Below are 23255 nucleotides of genomic sequence, written 5' to 3'. Positions count from 1 at the left end.
CGATTTCTGTTCTCATCCTGAAGCAAAGTTCTTAATCTGAAGCACTATTTCTGGATTAGCGGAGTCTGTAACCTGAAGCGTATGTAACCCGAAGTACCACTGTACTCCAAATTTTGCAGTGCAGTTCTCTGGCTAAGAAATGTGTACAAAAATGCACATGCTAGGATAACAGGTTGTGATCCCATTGTTATTTGAATGTGTCAAGGGGGTTTGTGGGATATTGGAGCAGTATTTTGTATCTTTGCTATATCCCTCTGCTGTCAGGAGAAGGTTTTTGAAAATAGCCAAGGGCCTAGTGGCTGCAAGACGGTGTGCAGTTGATGGTGGGTTAGTCAAGGTATTTAGCTATCCCCCTAGTTTGTCTTGTATTTCTTATGTTGGTATGGGGTTTTTGTTTTTGTAGAAGTTTTTTAGACAGTGTAGGTTTTTGGCTTGCCAGGTTTTTACCTGGAGATTTTGTGCTGTGTGTTGGAATAATGGGTGTAGATAAGGGCCAAAACATGACCCAGATTCATTTTTTAAAACCCCACAAAACATTTCCCAGTGCGAAGTTATTCTACAAAATATATCATTGGGCATACTGTATTTCACAACCCTTTAACAACTTTTTTTTTAAGTTCTCCTTCCAGCTGTTCATTTATAGTCTTTATCTTCAGCACAATGCACAATATATATTTCACTCTTTTTGCTTTTTATTTTCATACAGTAGTATTTTATATATAAAAAAATACTAGCTCTTTTTAATTCTGAACACTTTAATTAAAGTAAAAATGTGAAATACCCGATTTCCAGACACAATTAATCATAATATGCAGTTCCAGATCAGAAGGTATAATTAACTTCTCAGTATCTCCTATTGCTAATAATCACCCAGTCTGTAACTGTAACCAGAAATTCCCCCTGCAGGCATCTCATTCCTGATCCTTAATTGGAAATCAAACAGTTCCTTAAATGTAAACTACCCAAGCATCTACTTGTATTTAAATTTCACATTCACGAAAGCTTTTAGTGTTGAAAAAGACATTAATTATCACAAAGGAAATACAATTTGTTTTCAATATACAAAGCTGACATTTTAGCAATTTCAGTTATAAGCAGCTAAAGATTAATTTCTTACTCAATTTGCTTGACATGTAACACTCATATTTGGCAGATTGTAGTCAGGAGGAGAACTGAGTAGGGGAGAACAATTCATAAAAGGTCACTGGGATCTGAATTAAAGAAGCAAATAAACAGTGCAAATTGCCACCATTTTCGCTTTCCCTTATAAAACGATGTGCATAGGGGAGTTGACTATGACCAATGGAAGCTAATTTTTCAGCCAGAAACAAAACACCACTGTTCACGCAATCACTGGGCAGGTAGGAGCCAGATAAACTTGCAGCCTGCCACACAGTTCCTAACCCATGGCCAGATGGGTCATGTGCAGAATAAGACTCTCTGCACTCCCACCTCAGCATTATGCCTACCATTCATATAGCACATTTCAATGGTACAAAGAGCCAGGGGCGTAGGAAGGGGTGGGGGTTCGGTGTACCCCGGGTGTCACTCTTGAGGGGGTGGCCTGCAGCATGCCTGAGCCACGCATCTCTCCTTGGAGTGACATGGTGGCTCAGGGCCCCACACTGCCCAAAATGGATCGCCGCGGCGCCCCTGGGTGTCGGAGCAGCTAGCTACACCCCTGCCAAAGCGCTTCACAAACATCTCATCAGCTTTTGCAAAAGTCCTGTAAGGTGGGCTGGTATTATAATCTGCATATTGTTTGTACAGTGGTACCTCAGGTTACAGACGCTTCAGGTTACAGACTCCACTAACCCAGAAATAGTATCTCAGGTTAAGAACTTTACTTCAGGATGAGAACAGAAATCATGCGGCTGCGGTGCCTCAGTGGTACCTAAGGTTAAGAACAGTTTCAGGTTAAGAATGGACCTCCAGAACGAAATACGTTCTTAACCTGAGGTATCACTGTATGTGGGCCGGTAGAGCCAGGGACAAACTAGCAAAGAGTTTATTGCTGAGGTGAAATCTGAATGTGCCACTACACTGCATCTAATACGATGGTTTTGCAAGACATTGAAAGCAGTCTAATTCTGTGTGGCAATGGCTATCATGGGTGACTGGCTCCAGCCAGAAAACTGACATGCTCAATGGTTACAAATGGCTGCAAAGCATCCTGAATGCTTGTGAACTGGTCCTCAAAGTTTGTTGGATCAGCAGTTTGGGAAAGAGTTCGCTTCTAACTGTTAATTGATAAAATTGTCAATTTCACACCTGCTAACTTAATGTAATGTAGCATTCAGAAATACTACTCTGAAGCAATAGAGTTCTGTAGAATGGGAACCATTACGCTGTCTTTGTGGAGAATACTAAAGTATAAAATCCTTAGGGATAACAGTTACAGTTCACATAATGTTTGGTTAGCCACAGCATTTAAAAATCAATAAACTGAAAGTGCTCAAGTTGTTTCCTATCTAGCATGGGGGGAAAGCATATTTACCTTCAGAATCACATCATGCTGCAATGAAGGCTACCATGGTGATGAAGCAGCAGCAGTTTATCTATTGTCATCTGGAGACTGGGGACAGGAGTGACCTTTACATGCTCTCATAACTGAGGCTGCAGAAAATAAATTCATTCATACAGATAATTTGCTTTATCTTATGGGACAGGAAAGGCAGTATCCTAATACTACAACCCAATTAACTCCCTGCTCTATGAAGCAGTACTGATAATGCGCATGGGAGATGGTATAGACCCTGTCCTTTCAACAAAACACCTGGAACATGATAGTTGCAACCAAGAAGAAAAGAGGAATGAAAGGGAAGTTGAAATGTAAATGATGTTCAAATAGCACCGACTTTAAATTTCAGTATCCTGCAAAGCAAAATAATAAATAATACACCATACAACTAAAGCAAATGACACCCCTCCCAAAAAAACTAGGAACTGTAACGTAATTCTCTAAAACTACACATCCCAGGACATCATCCAAATATATTTTCAGAGTACGAATCCCAAGGGTTAGTGTAGAAACATTGTTTGTTTGTAATGTTATTTATGAATGAATGAAAGGTAGCAGGGCAAATTAATGGAACCTTTATGCTGCTTACAGAAATTGTATACTGTTTTTAGTCTCCACGTTTTCCTCAATATATATATAGACTGAATGGAGGATGAAAAAGACCGCAGGGAAGGTCCATTTAAGTCTCCTCAATAACTAGCGTTCTACGACAGTGACAGTAATGTTAACAAACTAAAGTATCAGTTCAAATCACTCTACAGAAGTGAAATTAATAAGTCTGAAAACATAAGGGCAATATCAGGACATTCAAGAACACCCCCCAGCCCCAATTCTCCATCTATATTCTGCAAACTACTCATTCTGGGAACAGCTTTAGCACCATCTCATTGGATTTCTCAGGGTTGGCATCACCTCGGATTTAAAGGCCATGCTGGAGACACTCAGGCCCAAATGACCCAGAACTAGTCACAGTAACAGAAGCCAAAGAACATTGAAATCTGACAGTTTTTCTTTTTAAGAATCCCAGGAGTTGAGGAGCACAAGTCAAGGATGTCACTCTAGGAAAACTGTCAGATGGATGATATTCCAGTGCTTCAAAAGGAATAAACTGGGAGAGAAGCAGCTTAGCAGCAGGTAAGGCTGACAGGAAGTTCAAAGAACAGGGAGGAGTCCAGTATACAGGTGTGCATGGATAGCCTGGATACATAGGTCAACAGTAACAGAAGCTTGTCCCTACTAGATTTTATTCTTTACTAAATAAACCAGCAACCAATCAGGTTGCAATTGCTCAAAGCAATTGGAAGTGAGAGACTACAATGAACAGAGCCAGAAAGTCCATCGACCCTGACAACAAAGGGTTTAAAAATTTTGTAGACATCATGTGTTCAGTGCTGTGGGTGTATCAGGCAGGAATGTTCCTTAAATTTTCACTACGCTTAAAATGTCCATATCCTGGTCCTATACAGTACTGGGCATTTAAACAGGTACTGTTCATATACTGCAGACTTTACTAAGGTTTTTCACAGAAACACCTAGCTTCTAACACTCTTTGTAGCTCGATGTACTTTAAAATAGAATGGTAACTGTGAACAATTGCCTGAGTCCATACCTCTACACAATCTTTCTTCTTGAATAAAGCCTCAGGCACTGGTTGCTAACAGGCTGATCCTTGACAGATCATCTGATTGTACCCTACAGTGGAAACTACATCCCCAAACCTGTAAAGGATTTCAAAATTCTCTTCCCAATCGCAGAAGGATGCTCCTTGCCTGCCCTGAGGCCTCAACCCTAAAGCCTTCATGCTCTGATAATCCTGGGCTTGATTCTGATACGAATTATGTTGGTACCCAGTCAAATAAAGATTGTGTGCTGCAGATCCATTTGTACATTAGACTTCCTGGACCTATATCAGTTCACAGGCTATACAAAATGTTCAACTGGAATAAAACAGATACAGTACAATAATGCACATCTGCAGTTTGCAAATATGTGTAAAATAACTCCAATCCGCAATAAACATAGCAGTATTGCGATTTCTTTCATGACAGCTGCAAAAAAATTAAAAATTGAACACCCCTCCCACATCATAACGAGAAATAAATGATATCTCCAACATAATTACCTTTGATTCATAAGAATCTCTCACTAAAAACACTGGCAGACATTCCAAAACATATAATTACTGAAGTTTAATGAGCAGCAGCATCTACATGACTGAATAGAGCTGATTAGTGAACTATGGACTTGCAATGAAGAGATGGTAATGCAGGATTTCAATAACTTCTCTGATTACATAACATTTACAGCCTCTAACCCCGATTATAAAAAATAATGATTTCAGCAAACACAAGAAAAATTATTAGTGTACTAGTCAATGAAAATGGGGGGAAATCAATTCATATTTGCAAGCTTTCCTAGTTCTACTTTATAAATCATGCTGAAAGAAACCACTTTTACACAACAGGAACTTTTCCATTTCCTTGCATACCAAGTTTGTCTAATTTTGGGACGTGTCTATACCCATAACCTCATTAAATATGCCAAAGGGGCATTGAAAAAGCATGGATTAAAACATTCCAGAACAAATCTTTTCCAAATGAGGCATGACCACAAACTATAAAATGTGTGTTTAAAAAACTGCTGTGCTACTAGCTGGGAGGTGCACATAATTCTGTTTAAATAAGAAGTTTTTCCTCAACCTTCTGCAGCCATCACAAATCACATAAATGGATGAAAGAAAGTGCTTAAACGTCTCAGCTAAATAATGGTTGTGCTATATATTGGAACAGACAACTTTTAAGTTCTAAGAATAAATATAACAAACTTTCAAGCACTGAGTCATAGGAAACATTTCAGCTGTACAGTGCATTATAAAGACATGAAAAATGTGCAAAAAATGTACATATTCTTTATCATAAATGAATAAAATGCCGTTTGCTTGTCCTGTTTTTATAGGAATCATGTAGAAAACTGAAAGGGGAGGAGTTCTGAGGTATCTTCAAAAACTGCCTTTGCTTATTGTGGTAAAAATGTCAGAGAAATATATTAAGTGATAAGAATGTAATACGTATATTGGGTAATATTCCGAGGCGGCTATAACATGCCAGGTGTCCTGAAATTAAATGCAGTCATGTTCTTTAGCATATTTTATTAGCAATGAAACTCAACATTTTTATATGTGGTTTGAATTAGGTCTTTCTTAAAAATAAATAAATCACAATTTGGAACTCAGGCACAGTCCATAAAATATTCACATTAAATCTCTTGCCTTTTTAATGTGTAATTATTTTATTTTCAGTTTTAAGCACCAAATATGAGTAACTCCAGCTCTCAAATTTGCAACAGAACATGAGAGGTTTGTTGCATTTCTTCAACGTTGTAGGTAAAATTTACAAGTGTTATTGACATAGCTCCACCAGTGATAAATAGACCACTTCTTGCCATCATTAAGCAACAGCAACATAAAACAATACATAGTGAAAATATATTTAATCTAGGAAGCATTTCAAAATTCTGACATCCCTGCAGGGATACTAGTGCAGCAAGGGGAAAACTTGCTAAGACAGGGATTTGCTAGGATTTGCTAACAGGAATCCTGCAAGTCTTCTTATCTTCCTGCAAATGCCTGTCACAGTTATAAGGCTACTTCTTACCCCTTTCACTGTTCATTTGAATATTCATTTTTTCACCCTATTTTCACTGGCTGTTTTCCATTGTTCCAAAGGCAAGGGAAAGAGAAGGGGGCAGGAAGAAAAGGAGGTGACTCATGTCTGTAGTAAATGATGGGGGGGGAGGCATAAGGGAATGCATTGGTGAGGGGAAGAAGGGTCTCTCTGTGATTGGTTTCGTCCTTTTTCTAGTGGGGGTGGAATTGGGGAAGGGGCAGGCAGAATTGGATGGCATGTGGAAGAAGGAAGGGGGAATAAGGGAGGAAGGTGTGTGAATGAGAGAGACAGTTTAGGTCTCTAGTGACCAGGAGGAGAAAACTGGAGAGAAGTAATTGCGGAGGGAGCAAATGGAACTGGATTGAGTTAAAGGGGCATTTGCAGTGCTGTAGAGAAGCAAGAAGAGGGAACTGGGAGAAATGAAAGGGAACGTGTAAGTGTCCTCCTTTCTTGCTGTACTCAAACTACTCCCTTTCCTCAAATGACTCACATGAGAGAGATAAAGGATGTAGAGCCCTCAAATATTCCATAGTACCTTCATACAATGTCTTTCATTCCTGGGTATTGCATGTTGTCTTCAGCATGAACACCAAGACTCAATGTAGTAATTTAGAGCTGATATTTCAGTAACAAGCACCTCCCCCCATGCTTGTACTATATCCAACAACTGAATATAATTTTCTCTAATTGAACAAGCTAACTGACAGGCTTACTCTTAACATTCTATTTACCATATAGAACATATACCATAACGCGAGAACGCAAAATGGCCTGAAGAATAGGAGACTGGAGGAACCATGGAAATGGAGTGGTCTGTGTGCAAAGGAGAGTTGAAAAAAGGAGGAAGGAGGAGGTAGGAAAATGGGATGTCAATGGAGGGGGGAAATGGGGTTGGAAAAACATGGAGGAGTAGGAGGCATGGTAATGGGGTGAAAATGAAATCAGGGGTACAGGGGAGGGAGGCATGCGGATGAAGTGAAAGTAAAAACGGGGGTGCAAAGTGGAGAAGCACCAGTTCCTAAAGTTATAGATGTGTTATAACAACGGGCTTCAGAAACAGGGTTAGGAAGGTGAAAAGGAGGTTCAGTAGTTGCACCGAGTAGGAGGAAACTCTAGGGGGTTAATGTGTGACAGGGAGTGGGGGGTTGCTGAGTGGAGCAAGCAGGAGTCAGAGCTCCCCAGTATAATGATAAGGGTGGGGCTGGCACTCCTATTTCCTTCCTGTCACCATGACAGGCAATTTCCAGACAGGCCATGTTTACATTTGGCTGTGATGAGGCCAAAGAAGGCTGAAGAGTGCAGTCACCTGTTGACAGCCCCTGACATCTGGTATATTTTAAATAAATACAAAAATAAAACAAGGAATAAAATGTCAGAAAATGAAAAAAATTAATGCCCACTAAGCAATAAGATGCGGACGCGGGTGGGTAAAACCTCAGCGCCTAAGACTTGCCAATCGTATGGTCGGCGGTTCGAATCCCCGCGGCGGGGTGAGCTCCCGTCATTCGGTCCCAGCTCCTGCCCACCTAGCAGTTCGAAAGCACTCCTAAGTAGATAAATAAGTACCGCTTTATATAGTGGGAAGGTAAACGGCGTTTCCGTATGCTGCGCTGGTGCTGGCTCGCCAGAGCAGCTTCGTCACGCTGGCCACGTGACCCGGAAGTGTCTCTGGACAACGCTGGCCCCCGGCCTCTTAAGTGAGATGGGCGCACAACCCTAGAGTCAGACACGACTGGCCTGTACGGGCACGGGTACCTTTACCTTTAAGCAATAAGATATTTGTATTGATTTCTGCAAACCATAAGCCATAAATATAACATTTACTACGAAAATTCCAGGAACATGAAACGCAACATTCTATAACCATAAAAAGCATTCACCGACATGTACAATGCATGTACATCTGAAACTTTAAAATGAAAGGAACCTCCTTTTTGTTACAGCAATTGCATGGTGAAGCAGAAATGCAAGTTTTGCAAGTTTGACCAATAGGCTGTTCCCATGGAAATGCAGTACAGTGGTACCTCTGGTTACGTACTTAATTCGCTCCGGAGGTCTGTTCTTAACCTGAAACTGTTCTTAACCTGAAGCACCACTTTAGCTAATGGGGCCTTCCGCTGTTGCCACGCCGCCGCCACACGATTTCTGTTCTCATCCTGAAGCAAAGTTCTTAACCCGAGGTACTATTTCTGGGTTAGAGGAGTGTGTAACCTGAAGCATATGCAACCTGAGGTACCACTGTACGTAGCTCTTTATATTATGTACACTGGACTGGACAATGTGGCTATTGCTATTTTAAAAATATGTGCCAACTTATATAGTATTTCAAAGTTCTGGATTGAAGCTGGAATGTATTGGATGAACAAAAGAATCAAATCTTTCCTAACTGAATATTTCACAAGATCATAGAAATTAGAGAATGTTTAATCATATAATACTGGGGGGGGGGGGTGACTTTCACACAATTAAATTTTGACTTGTCAACACTCAATTTTCATATTGGACTTTTGCCTCTGTAAACTCATTGCTACAAAAGTATTCATGAGAATCCATAGGAATGAGCTTTACTAAAAGTCCTGTGATACCAAAATATCCCAGTTGAAGTCTGCTTCAAATATTGAACTAAATCTAAGCAAACCTGAAGCCAAAAGTGTTATCCAATAACTAAATCTGTAAACATGAGATTCCACTTCAGTTTCCAACCTAAGCAACTGGGATGGGGGCGGGAGAATCAATCAAATGATAATATTTGTGTTGTTTCTAAAATGCATAGGATCCCCACATTTCTGCTCTAAAAGAGACTTATGAATGCAATTTGATAAGTAAGATTTTTAAGGCAGGAAATACTCACCTGTCCCCATCTTGTCTCCAGAACATTACAATTGCATTAATTGACTGTTCTGGCTTCCATCTAACAGTATGAAAATGTTCACACCATCTGTTTGTGTCTGACAACAAAATCCCCAGGAAACAGCAAGATATAACTTGTTCTACAATTCAGCAATTAATCCTCCATACTTTTTTTGTTTTTTTGTTCTCCCACTGAAAAAGGGAAGTTTCTTACTATGAATTCCTCCTCTCTGAAGTTGCTTCCATGACTTGTTTATAGAACACTCATCTCAATTTGTTTCCACAGAGTTTTCTGGGAGGTTCAACAACATTTACTGTTTACGAAGCATTTGTTCCAATTTTGCAGGAAGGTTATACAATGTCACATCAAGCACTTGTTATCCCACACTCTCCAGTGCATTTTCCCATCACAAGTGGCAAATCCACTTTAAAAAATTGTGCAATTATTGCTGGATTCCTAACACTGCATCCCATCCGTAGAACAGCAACAGTTAGGAAGGACCCTGAGTTTCTCAGAGTGCATTCTAAGTCTTTAGACTATCCACTCCCTCTGAAAGACCTCTCAACAGGAAGAGATGCCCTAGCCTTCCTAGACTAGACTGGAAAAACCAAGAAACACGCCTCTATCCCTAGCAGAAAAACTATTAAAAAATGAAACCTCTCTAAAAAGTTTACCATGGGAACTAATAAACCTGAGTTCCATTACATAATTAGAGAACTAACAACTTCAGTTCCAACATGTGAGGAGACTGAAGGACAAGGAAAAATGAAACCCAGGGCACCCAAATTGTCTTCCCCACATGTATGGCAAGACAGAAGTTTTTAAAGAGGATCATGGTTTGCTGAAGGACCAGGGAAGGAAAAATACTTTCCGGGAAACACATAGAAGTGGCATTCCAAGTCCTCTGAGGTGTGAAATATCACACAAACCCCAGGAAGGCCCACAGTGGACCACAGTCATTGTAAATGTATCCTCTGCAACACCCTTCTACTAAAGGTTGTGTCTACAGAAAACAAAGCATCCACATTGTAGGATTTCACAAAAGTGTGCAAGGAAGCCAAAAGTGCACATTGAGGACTGGGCTGTGATCCCTGCAGGTGAATTCCCAAGATTGATGCTTCTAGGATTTGAAACAAACCCTACAATTTAGCAGAAGAGTTGGAGTTATGAAAATTGTACCTTAAACCTTCGCTTTAACCTGTGTATCATGTAAACGATAAAGCTATTGCATAGTTTTACACGTGGTGAGAGTAGATGCTGTCCTACAGCAGATGCCTATCCTGTTACCCTGGAACCGGGAGCAGAAAGGAAGCACCCTTCCACCTTGGACAGGGGACCCACATCACTGCAAGGGAAGAACAGCCTGGCCCCACCCTCTGATCCATGAAGTTTGCATCTCCACTCCCTGACAGAAAGAATACTATCTTCTATCTTCCATTTGTTTTAGGACTTCAGAATTGAAAGTAAGTATATTCTGGTCCCATCCATCAGCTAATGTACTATGAGTTATTGCATGCGTAGGAAAACTAAGGTCCAGGGGCCGGATCTGGCCCAATAGCCTTCTAAATCCGGTCTGGGAATCAACGTGTTTTTACATGAGTAGAATGTGTCCCATTATTTAAAATGCATCTCTGGATTATTTGTGGGACATAGGAATTTGTTCATTTTTTATTTCAAAATATAATCCAGCCCCCCACAAGGTCTGAGGGACAATGGACCGGCCCCCTGCTGAAAAAGTTTGCTGACCCCTGAGCTATGAGATTGTGTCTATGAATTTGGAGGGGGTATCACATTACTACATGTTTCTTTGTAAGCTGCCTTTAAAATCATTTGAATGAAAGTCAGGGTTTAAGAAATCTTACAAATTAATAAATAATAGTAGATGACATGATGTGGGGAGGGAAAACTGGGAAGGACATAGAGCCTGGTTTAAAATGCACCCATCAGAAAAGGCAGCTTCTATCGGCTTTGATGAGAAACAAGCTGTCTTTGTTTTTTCTTTGCCCTAGCATTACATTGCTAGGATAGGAGAGGGAGATGCTATGAACCAGAGCCACTCTATCAGCTCTGCTGAGAGACCATATGCTTTGGATTCTCCTCTCCATGAGCATTTTGTATCCCAGCCTTTTGTTACGGCAAATCTATAACTTTAAGAACCAGTGCCTGAGATTTTTCTCTCTTCCTCCCTCCTCTGTTATTATTGCATCATGTTTTTTTAGATAGTAAGCTCAAGGAACTGCCTTGCTTTTTCTTGACCTGTAAGCCATTCTAGTAACCTTTACAGCTAAAGAATGTGGTAAAATGCTTTAAATGAATGAATAAGGACTGACGTTTTCTTATTAAATACAGAATTAAACCAACCAAGTTTTGAGGATTTGCCAGCGGTGCTTTGCTGGCCTGGTCTGATGAACGCTGACTATGCAGTTCCCTAAGCAGAACATAAACTAGCAATACAATCATACCTCATGTTACGTTTGCTTCAGGTTACGTTCTTTCAGGTTACATCCCGCGGTGACCCAGAAGTACTGAAAAGGGTTACTTCTGGGTTTCGCCGCTCGCGCATGCACACAAGCGCCAAATCGCAACCTACGCGTGTGCAGACGCACCACTGCGGGTTGCGCTCTTTTCATGTTGCGAACAGGCCTCCGGAACGGATCCCGTTCGCAACCAGAGGTACCACTGTACTTGCCTCCATCCTGGGCTGAGCAAGTTCCAGCTGCTCAGCCCCACTCTCTTATCCATAGAATTCCTCTGTTGGAACTGTTCCCTCAGCCTGAGAACTGCTAACTGTCAGCAAAGAAATACTGGACTCCATCACAGACTGAGAAAGTTCTAGCTGTTCAGTCCCACTTCTTTGCCTCAGAGGTACTTACAGTCGGAGGGGTTGATTTGTGCCCACTGACTCCAAGGAAAACCAAGCATGAGGGCAAATAAAAAAGCTGCCTGAATAAACCTGCCATAATTAACATTATAAGCCTGCCCTGCACTTAGATACACATGAGCCCTACACTGGACAAAAGCTTCCTGCATTGTAGGGGGTTGGATTTAGATGATCCTTGTGGTCCCTTCCAACTCTACAATTTTATGATTCTATGTGCATTATAACTCTGTGCATTATCACATAAAACACTGGTTCCCAGAGGTATACAAAAATGGTAAGTGTGTGCAAGCCGCTTAGACATTTTGATGATTATATTATATAAATCATGTTGGAAATAAAATAAATGAAAGACTGGGCAAGCACAAGTCCAAAAGGCATGAGCAGTGCCCTATCTCTGGAACCGTAGTGAACTTGGCCAAAGACAAATGGATGGGGAACTAGAATGCTAACACAAAAATCTTTAAAATGTGCACATTCAGGTAAGGTGCAATGGGAAGCTTCCATGGACTTTAAGGCATGTTAATTTATTGCTGTGTGTTTTGGGGATCAGGGACTTATGCCTGCAATTGCGTTGCTAAATGGTGTGTTTCTATCTAATGACTGCATAGGTTGAACAGACCACATATTGGTCACAGTAGAATAAAATGCTGTGTGATGCAGTCATGCAATTTCTCCTCTTCAGTATTGGGTGACTTTTGGATGTCTGAAACAGGGTCAGCAAAAAAGTAGGACAACTGCTGTAAAAGATATAGCATACTGCCTATTGTCATATTGTTGAAACTCTATCATAAATCCTAGCCAGTACGACATGAAGTGGAATTACAAGTTTCAATAGAAGATATGAGCTAAGCAGGCACATTTCAAGTGAACATCTTCATAAGGATGACAAATCCACACAAATTTCACACCAGCTACAGTTGTTGTTCCCAACAGCTTCAGAATGACACAAGTAGAAAGCAGGAGCATCCAAGGTCACTAAACTGCAGATACCTTTAGCAGAAGAAATAAGCTGAGTAAATAAATAAATAAAATAAATACTTTCTGGAAATGAATATAAAAAACTCACTTAAATTTAGCCTTGCTACAATCAGGAAAGAAAACTCATCAAGGTCCCCGCCTGACACTGATGATAATTCATTTCTAACAATAAATAAGACAACTAAATCTGGAACAGGAAAAAGTTCAAAGTACTATATTTGTACTATATTTGTATAGTCTACTCTTGCAGTCTCTTTTATTAGGGCAAGCATATTTTTGAGTTCATGAAATAAGTCTTGACTTGCTGCCATTTGTGATGGTTCCCTTTGTGTTGTGCCACAGCATGAAGCAAAGAAGCACACTCGCTCCATGGCTGGGCGGTGATGTCGCACTGCAACCTGGACAGGTAACACCCCTGAAGGTAATCAGCAGATCTCATAAAGGTACTTGTATGTCTCCTTCTCCCCCCTCTCTCTGTGAAACTAATAAAACACTACTCGTCCACCCATCTCCGATGGAGGTGCTTCAGGGAAAAATGGTCAACTCCCATATTTGTGTCATTTTCACAATCTTCAGTACATCTGTGCTCACGTTATCTGAAGAACCTGATCATGGATATCCATATCACATCTACTTTATTTCTTCAGCAGGATGGAAACAACAAAAAGAGAGATGGAGTGGCAAAGGTAAGAAGTGATTGGTATGAGCAAATATAGTTGCATGTCCCTAAGCTTCATTTTAGCTGGAGATGAGGCATCAAGTCAACATGGGCAAGATTAAGTAATATCAGAAGAGGTGCCAAGAAGTATCAGCCCCTTTCATCTCTATCAGGCATAACTTGCCCATTTCGTTTCCTTTCTATGCAATTGTAAAGTGCTTTTCTCCCAACACATTTTACTTTTTTAATATCCCTTGGGTCTCTTCTGTGTTCGTTTTTCAAACACAATTTTATAACAGTCTCCTTACTGATAATTCATATGTCCCGTCTCACAGAATCTTTTTCTTAATCATGTTGTGAAAAGCTTTAGTGTGCAGCATTCATGGCAAACTATACAATATTTTTGTACATTAATTTGTTCTTTTCACTGGGGAAATATTATGGCTTGTTACTGTTCAAGTTTTCTGAATAGGTTTATTCTCAGTTTTATCCTTTTTATTTAATCACAGCATTGTTACTACTACCTAGGGGCACAACACAGCTAATGTTGAGCACCTTAAAGTCCGACTGATTTCAGTGACGGAGTTAAGCATGTGCTTAAAGCATGGGTAGGCAAACTAAGACCCAGGGGCTGAATCCAGCCCAGTTGCCTTCTGGATCCAGCCCATGAATGGTCCGGGAATCGCTATGTGGATCAGATCATTCGGGCTACGCCAGCACGCATGTTTGGCGGCGCCTCCTCCCTCCCTTCTCCTGGCTTCTCCCTGCCCTGCCTAGAGCCAAGAGAAAGGGGGCTGGGCTTTGATGGTGCCAGCAGCAGCAGCAGCGTTAGCACTTGAGTGACCACCACTGTAAGCAGGCTCAATTTGGGCTTTGTTGCTGCCAGCCCCTCTCCAGAGCCCTTTCATGCACCACTCATCATCCTGCTGCCGCCAGCCCCTGCCACTCACAAGACACAGGATTAGCAGCCACCGGGCTCATCCGGTGCTGTGGAGAAGGGAGGGGAGAGTCGGGGGTGGCTTAACTGAGTAGAATGTTTCCTTTTATTAAAATACATCTCTGGGTTCACCCCCCCCCATGTGGTGGGCTGGACTGTATTTTGAAAAAAATAATGTACAAATTCCTATGCCCCACAAATAAACCAGAGATACATTCTAAACAAAAGGAAACATTCAACTCATGTAAAAACACGTTGATTCCCGGACCGTCTGTGGGCCGGATTTAGAAGGTGATTGGGCCGGATTTGGCCCCGGGACCTTAGGTTGCCTACCCCTGGTCTAGACCACCATCTCAGCACTGTAGATACTTTGACTTAGATTGTGCCACACAAATGCATAACCTTCCTTAATTGTCTACCCGCCAAATGTGGTAACATTTGAAGACTTATCTACAGTAACTTCTCTTGAAATAAACTAGATTTTGCACAAATGGTCACCACAAAAATGGTGTTTGGCAATTTATATAAACTCACAATAAGTAAAACAGGAAATTTCCCCATTAGTGGAAGCCCTGTCTTATCAGGTTATCCAACTGCAGTAAGAGTTTCTAAGCGTGCTCAGGCAAATGCATTTTAAAATCCTCTTCAAACCTTCATGCAAATTGCATGACCAGCCAGATGACCAGCCATGTGATTAGGGACTCTTGCACATATGTCCTTTCCCCAGCCCTTAGTTTCACTTTTTTTTTGTATACTCAAGTAAATGCTTGAAAACAACTTTTGTGGTAATCATTTGTGCAAAATCTAGTTTCATTTCAAGAGTGGTTGGTTATCAATGTTGTCTTCAAATGTGACCATATTCGACAGAGTATGGACCAATTCCTGTACATTTCTAAAAATTTCTGCCCAATCAAGTTTCTGCTTTTTGGGGGGGGGGATAAAGCCAGTTGATAACTGTCTAGGTAAACCTTTCCACCTGGAATCTTAATTGTGTCAGTTGTCCTAAATGACTCATTATGAAAGCAAGTCTTTTACAGCATGTCATCCAATGATTTTAAAGCCAGGAAACAGCGACTGCCTCCGTGGTATTTTAACAGCGCAATCTGATAAATGTCTATTCAGAAGTAACTCCCACTGAGTAAGAAAGGTAAGGTGAGTTGGTATGGAACTGCAATCTAAGAGTTCTTTTTAGATGCAGTTTTCTTAATAATAATAATAAGCAAAAGAATAAATTCCACATTGAATAACTTTTGAGTATTGTAGTAATTTCCCAGCTACTGGATCAGTGAGTGGTGCCATCTCCCTTGAAGAGTCTCATCTTTATTTAATAATCCTCCACAAACTACCATGTTATTGTATACAAACTGATGTTGAATAATGTATATTTTATAGTCTACTCAGAACCTACAATAGCAATGGTATCTCAGAAATGCAGACAAATTTATTAATGCACCATAAAGCAAACTGCATCAAGAACAAAAATCATATCTGTCTACCACTCCACATATTCAGTGGTTCTTGGCAGCTTACTCTACTATAAAAGAAAATTATGGTCACAGTTTAAAAGCCACATGGATCTTGTTTAAAAGACAGTTATTCTAGCTTAAAATCCACATGTACCTACCCCAAAAGATAACTGTGGGATCCATTACACTGTATAGTTCAAAAATGCAGTTTATACCACAATGAAAAGAGTTAATAACCTATGTAAATAATCATATTCATGAGCAGTAAACCAAAAGGTATTTTAAGTGCCTCAGAATACCTTTCCTGAGTAGTAAATTATGCAAAAATCAATTCTCATAATGTCTGTGCATGCAATAGTTGCCAGATGATAAATCGGACAGTGAATTCCTAACACAGCCCAGCATCTTGTGCAGGCTGAACTTAGGCAACTGTCAAGGAATATTAATAGTGTATACTCATTTTATCAAGTTGTTGGAGAAACAGACCCACCTCGGCAGATGGTCCCATTCCCCACATATCCAGGCTTGCAGGTGCAGCTATGTCCCCTGACTGTGTTAGTACAGATTGCATTCTCATCACAGTTGTGCTGTCCGCTGTCACATTCATCACGTTCTACAAGAAAACAATGCAAGAGAAAGTGAGCAAGGGGAGGGAGGGAAAATAAATTTTCAGCTTGCTGATCTGACATTTGAAAAGCTAGTTATAACTAATGAATGGTTACTACAATGGCTGAACACAGCAGAAGAGACATTAGATGCAGAAGCCTGACATGGACCACTTCCATTTCAGGTTTTGATTCATGGCAGACAGCCTACAAATTTTAGACAGAAAAAAAAACCCTATATAGTTAAAAAAAGGATAGAATCAGAATAGAGTAGAACAAAAATGCTATCTAGGGATGAATATGAATATTATCTCTACAGGAGCATGCAGCTTAAATAGTAGCTCTGTTATACATTTCTCCCTAGATTTCTGGAGTTATTACCCTCAATACATCCTTTTGCAGAGCATCTGCCCCCTTTTTGTAGAGGATGGATGCTAAAAAATCAGTAGATTTACCTCCTTTTGAGATACAGGGATTAGAGGCAATTAGAGGTGGTAGGATCAATAAACAGACATGTAAAAAAAATGCAAATATAGTTGAAAGAACAGAAAGGCAAGCGGAAAGTTGGAGGTTTCTCTTCCTGCTCCATCAAAAGTTAACTCTTCCTCTTCCCAGCAAGATGACAATTTGCTTAGAAGGAAGTAGGAAGACATGTTTCCTATTGGCTTCAAGCAATCTGAACCAAAGAAGGATTAACTTTGGAAGGGAGAGTAAAGCAGGGAAGGAATAGAAGTCAATATGTGGTGGTGACCAAGTCTCCCAAAAGTCTATTCACCACAACACACTGGCCTTCATTTACAATAGTGAATGGATCAATGGTTTTATTTATATCTGGAAGAAAGTTACAACATGGGTTTCAGAGAGAATCTCTTCTAAGTTCCCCATTTCCCCTGTTATTCAGTTTTCCCTGACTATGTACAGTTCTGATTACTTAGTTCACTGCTGAAAAGAAACCATGAGAAGAGGACAGACCTTACCAAAAGCCACATACTTATCAACTCTAATGTTCATATAATGGCCACAACCATTTCAAAGTGCATCTGCAGAACAACTGTATCTCCAAGCTACAGATAGTTATTACTGACTTGCTATTCAGACAAGGGAAGGCTTCCTTTAGAGCATCACATCGCTTCGACTTTGATTTAGAATGTGAATATCCATTTATTATGTGAATGCTGTCAGCATGGTGAGGATCCAGAGAATAGCAGCAGAGGTTTTGGAATATGTGCTATACAAGGACAATAATGAATGGACTAGGCATTCTTAGCTTGGGGAAAGAAGATTAAGTGGAGCTAGTAGAACAGGTTTAAAACTGTATATATCAAATGTTTGTCATGAAGAAGATGGAACTTTTCCCCATTGTCATTGTGAGAAAAGCAGGGCACAACTGAATTGAGCACCAGCAGCATGGAAACAGGCTGGCTGTGAGGGAACAAGGTTTGCAATGTGCCAGATGGACTAAGGATCAAACAGCTGTGAGAAATTATGGAACTTTTATCACTAGAGATTATTAAAGAGAGGCCAGAGATGTATCTGCCAAGGATGCTCTAGGTAAGAATTTCAGCACGTATTAAAGCACTGGAGCAGATGTCTAATGGTATCTCTTCCAAGTGTGTATTACTATTGCTCTATTGATATAGGGAACTTGGAAGAGGGTATTTTGAGATAACAACAGTATTTATTTTCACCTCTTTAATGCCAAGCTCCTGCTATAGGCATTCTGCAATTTTTGATTCACCCGAACACTTTAGTGGACACCTTAGCACCAAACTTAGAATCATAGAGTTGGAAGGGATCCCAAGGGCCATCTAGCCCAATCTCCTGCAACACAGGAATCTCAACTAAAGCATTCACGACAGATGGCCATTCAACCTCTGCTTAAAAATCTCCCAAGCCACTGGTTTGGGTCCTACCCTCCAGAACAGGAGAAAACAAGCTTGCTCCATCATCCAGGTGACAGCCCTGGATGGCTATCATATCTCATCTCTGTCTTCTCTTTTCCATGCTAAACATACCCAGCTCCCTCAACAGTTCCCCATAAGTCTTGGTTTCCAGACCCTTGATCACCTTGGTCACCCTCCTCTGCACATGTTCCAGCTTTTTAAATTGTGGTGCCCAGAACTGGACACAGTACTTCAGGTGTAGTTTGACCAAGGCAGAATAGAGTACTATTACTTCCCTTGATCTGGACACTCTGCTTCTGTTGATGCAGACTAGAATAGCTTCTTCTTTTTTTACTGCTGCACCACACTGTTGACTCTTGTTAAGCTTGTAGTCTACTAAGATCCTTAGGTCTTTTCCACATGTACTTAGTTTAGATTTATGCAGCTAGTTATTGCTGTCTAAGAACAGAACCTTACATTTGCCCCTACTGAAATTCATTTTGTTAATTTTGGTCGAGTTAGCCAATCTGTTAAGGTCATATTAAATCCTGATTCTGTCTTCTGCAGTATTAGCTACCTATCCCAGTTTGGTGTCATCTGCAGACAGAATGAGTAGATCATCCAAGTCATTTATAAAGATGTTGAACAACAATGGGCCAGGGACACAGCCCTGCAGCACCCCACCTGTCACGTTTTTCCAGGATGATGAAGAACTATTAGTGAGCACTCTTTAGATTCAGTCAGTCAACTAACTAACTACAAATCCACCTAACAGTTACCTTCTCCAGTTCACGTTTTACTAGCTTCTCTGCAAGAATATCATGGGTGACTTTGTCAAAAGCCTTACTGAGATCAAGATACACTACATCCACAGCATTCCCCTGATCCACCAAGCTTGTAACTCTCTATATAAAACTCCATCTGCTTCCCTCCCAAGCTCTTTCCTCTTTTTATGAAGAGAATTCTATCATCTGTCAACACAGTGCAAATAGCTTCTGTACAGGTGAAGCTCTCACACTCTCTTTTTATATTCTTAAAGGGATAAGATTGGAGAACCAGTGACATGCATGTGTCTGCCATGGCACTGTAGTATGTGTCAAATGCAGGATAGCATTATAAAAACTTCTCTTGTGGTTGTCTTATTCTCTTAATCCAAAATGAGTACTGGGTCTTTAACGCAATGGAAAAAAAGACAAGAGCAACATCTTCAGTACCATAGCATGGGGCCTGAATGTGCAATAACACAGCTTTCACCATTCCTGCTGCTCATTCACTCCTTGCCTCTGACACAGTCAAGGCCAGAAGACACTGAACAATCACATAGCAAAGCAGGTGAAAGGAAGCAGCAGAAGCATTGCAAAATTACATGGAGGGTGGTAGCACAACTGAATAGTAATTTGTGAGCTGCATGTTTATTTTTGAAAGCATCACATTTTGTGTTTTGATGCAGCTGTCAAAGACCACACAAAATATGTGAACTTTTATTATTTACGACAGATGTTCATCCATTCATAAAAATGGAAGCTCATTGAAATAATGACTAATAGATGCTTAAATTCTAATCTTAAATGCTTCCCTACGAGAAACTAATATTTACATTAATTAAGTTTACTTATAAGAAATTGCTGTAGATTATTGTCAAAGTTAATATGATAGCTGTGGCAAAGCATGATGTAATTTATAGATTTTCCGTGTGTTTAGATACATTTAAAGGGACAAGGGTGGTGCTGTGGGTTAAACCACAGAGCCTAGGACTTGCTGATCAGAAGGTCAGCAGTTCGAATCCCCACGATGGGGTGAGCTCCCGTTACTCAGTCCCTGCTCCTGTCAACCTAGCAGTTTGAAAGCATGTCAAAGTGCAAGTAGATAAATAGGTACCGCTCCCGCGGGAAGGTAAACAGTGTTTCCGTGCGCTGCTCTGGTTGCGACTGGACCTAATGGTCAGGGGTCCCTTTACCTTTACCTTTACTAAAGAAACTATTCTCATCCCATTCTAATTCCATTGTCTGTATCAGACAAATTTTCATATCAAAGCCTTGGAGATTATTTTAAGAACGTCAATTACAAAGAAAGAGATGTAGCCTTGAAAATTGGATAATTCTACTAAATCTCTCAGTAGTGGTCTACAGATTAATTAGTAACTGCAAGGTGTTTTTATCTTTTCATATAGAAGGCAGTACAGGAGATCAAAGTAGCAAAGTAGTTATCAAGTAGCTGGTGAACTGAACTCTGCTTCTTTAATTCCAGCTATAGCATTTGACAACAGGAAGATTTTTGCTCACCTTACCATCAACCTTGCTGAACAGCAAGAGATACAGTGCTTTTATTGAGGGTAGATATACATGAAAAGAAAAACTGACTTTTCACAATGCAGGGAATTAACCAAATGAACTCTGTTGTGCTCTGTACTAATTCATATATTCATAAGATATCTGAATACTGAGATGTACAATGAGGTATCCATGTTCAAGGATAAGAACTCAGAATGGGGAATTTTTTACATATTCAATTCTGCATACAATGGAGCATGTGGGAGAGAAAGAAACATCGTATCAAGTGGCCCTTACTAGAAGGTACACAAGGGACTTCTATATTATTGCTATCACTACTGCTACCATTATTACTACTGTATTGGCCAGAATATAAGCCACACCTTTAAAATTCGGGGGGGGGGGAGAGAATACCCAAATATAAGCAGCTCCCTTAAAATTCCGCAGGCACTCACACCTGTTCCATTTTACCGTATGTCTGTTTCAACAGCGATATTGTAAAAGCCCACGAATTTAAGCCACACTTTAACTTTTCATGGTCAGAATTGGGGTGGGAGAGTGAGGCTAATATTCAGGCCAATGCGGTATGTCGCTCTACTTACAAAAGTGACCCACAAAAGCAAACTTACATTAAGACCAATTAAAATGAACAGAGTCAGTAAAACACATCCCCCATCAGAGGCAGGAGAGGAGTAGCCAATCAGTAAAACTTAAACCAACTTGCTGCCCTGCTTTTGCTGCTGCTCCCCGTGAAAGAAAGAGGAGGGCCATCCCTGGATAACCCACCCGCATCCCTGGAACATCCTTGGTGGACCCAACCACAGCAGCTGGCCTTGACGCCAGATTTCTTGGTGGACTGGGCAGATTTTTAAAAACAACAGCAGGTTGATGTGAATAGTTTTGGGAAAGGGCATCAATGGTGCTAGTACATGGGAGTATTGTTTTTGTTTATTCTTTGTGTACTGCTATTGTTTTCCCCTCAATATGTTGAATGGAATATTATTGTGTTGCATGATTCCCCCACCCCATTCTTCTATGGTATAATGCATTTGTGCATCTTTTCAACTTAAGTCACTTGAAGACGCTTTGAATGACAAGCAGCTAGTAAGTTTAATAAATAAGGAAACATAAAAACCTAAAAGCACTGAAACCCTTCAAATTAAGGTCCAAATGTCTGGGCAAAAAAGACTAGGTGGAAAAATGGTGAAGACGGCTTGTTTACTAGAAGCCGAAGCATGGGACGAACCGATGCAGTGACTTTGGGGAACTGTGTGATGACAGCTTCTCCCAGAACATGATGGGAACCATTAATAGTAGCAGGAATAAAGGATACCACACCATATATGGGGGAAAAACTGTTGCACACAGGAAAGAATAAGGATTGCAGCTAAAGTTCCTCACTTGAAACTTTATCAATTACCTATTATACCAACATGAATAGAAATCACAAGATTATAGCTGTAGAAGAATGAACTCAACTCTAGCATGCGAGGGGGCCAGTTTAATTAAATTGTATAATTTGACATTTGAGTAATTTGTATTAATAATTGTATTAATTGGATAAAATTGATATTGTTATAATGAGGCTGTTATTGGAATGATATTGGAAAATCAATTAAAAAAAAACACCAAAAGTTTGGGCTTTTTTCTTTTTTCTTTTGCCTAAAATAGATAGAGATGGTGCCAGGCATGATTCCCTGGGGAGAGCATTCCACAAGTGGTGGGCCACCACAGAAAAGGCCCGTTCTAATGCTGACACCTTTTGCACCTTCTGTAGTGAGAGAATAAGAAGGGGGGCCTCAGATGATGGCTCACATGCTCTGAGTTGATTTATGTGGAGAGATGTGGTCCTTGAAACATTGGGATCCTGAGCCCTTAAAACCAGCTGTAAAGGGAATTGGGGTTGCTTGTGCGTAAGTGGCCGCTGCTTTTGGCAACGTTCCCTGGCTAAACTTTTCCCTGGCTGAACAGCACTTTCTCCGTGGCTGTGTCAGTCGCTGGCAGAATCTGTCAGTGGGCGTTTCCTGAACTTCTTCCAACATAAAAGCTCTTTGACACCAAGTCGTCGTCTAGCTTCCCTGCGTGGAAGTTTTCTGCGCAGAGTGGGTGTGGCCAGCGGAGGTCCTGGGCTCTCCCCGCTAGTCTCTGTGGAAGAGTCTTGGAGCCATCTCTCCGACGTCCCTTCCGGCTCTCTATTCTTCCTGGTGTCACGCTGATCTCCTTCCTCCGAGGAAGTGTTCCCTCTGTCCCGGCTGGGCCCTTCTCCTGCATCGCTAGGGAGCCTCACCTCCACTCTTGGCTCCGATGGCAGTTCCCTGACACCAGCCCTTTGAATTGAGCCGCAAACCTAACCGGTAGCCGCTAACTGGTAGTCATGCCAGAATTGGTGTTATATGTCCAGGTTGCCTTGTCATCAATCTAGCTGCTGAATTCTGTACCAGGTGCAGTTCCTGAATCAGCTTCAAAGGCAGTCCCACATACAGCACATTGCTATAATCCTATCTAGAGTTCACCAAAGTTCAGAAAGTCAGTCTATTCCT

The 23255-nt window shown here is 40.8% G+C and overlaps 1 protein-coding gene across 4 annotated transcripts in view; it reads right to left on the bottom strand.

Moving 5' to 3' along the window:
• Nucleotides 1-23255, bottom strand: part of NELL1 (neural EGFL like 1) — a 379806-nt gene that overhangs the window by 118281 nt on the left and 238270 nt on the right. For all 4 annotated transcript variants that reach the window (XM_081882839.1, XM_081882838.1, XM_081882841.1 and 1 more), the window contains one exon: nt 16448-16570. In XM_081882839.1, coding sequence (XP_081738965.1) covers nt 16448-16570 — 123 coding nt within the window. The remainder of the gene's footprint in view (nt 1-16447; nt 16571-23255) is intronic.

This window comes from Podarcis melisellensis, assembly GCF_964234715.1.
Source record: "Podarcis melisellensis genome assembly, chromosome: 1".
In the NCBI taxonomy this organism is placed as follows: Eukaryota; Metazoa; Chordata; class Lepidosauria; order Squamata; family Lacertidae; genus Podarcis; species Podarcis melisellensis.
Note: the sequence above shows the minus strand (reverse complement) of the source record. Positions and strands in the feature narration are given on the sequence as shown.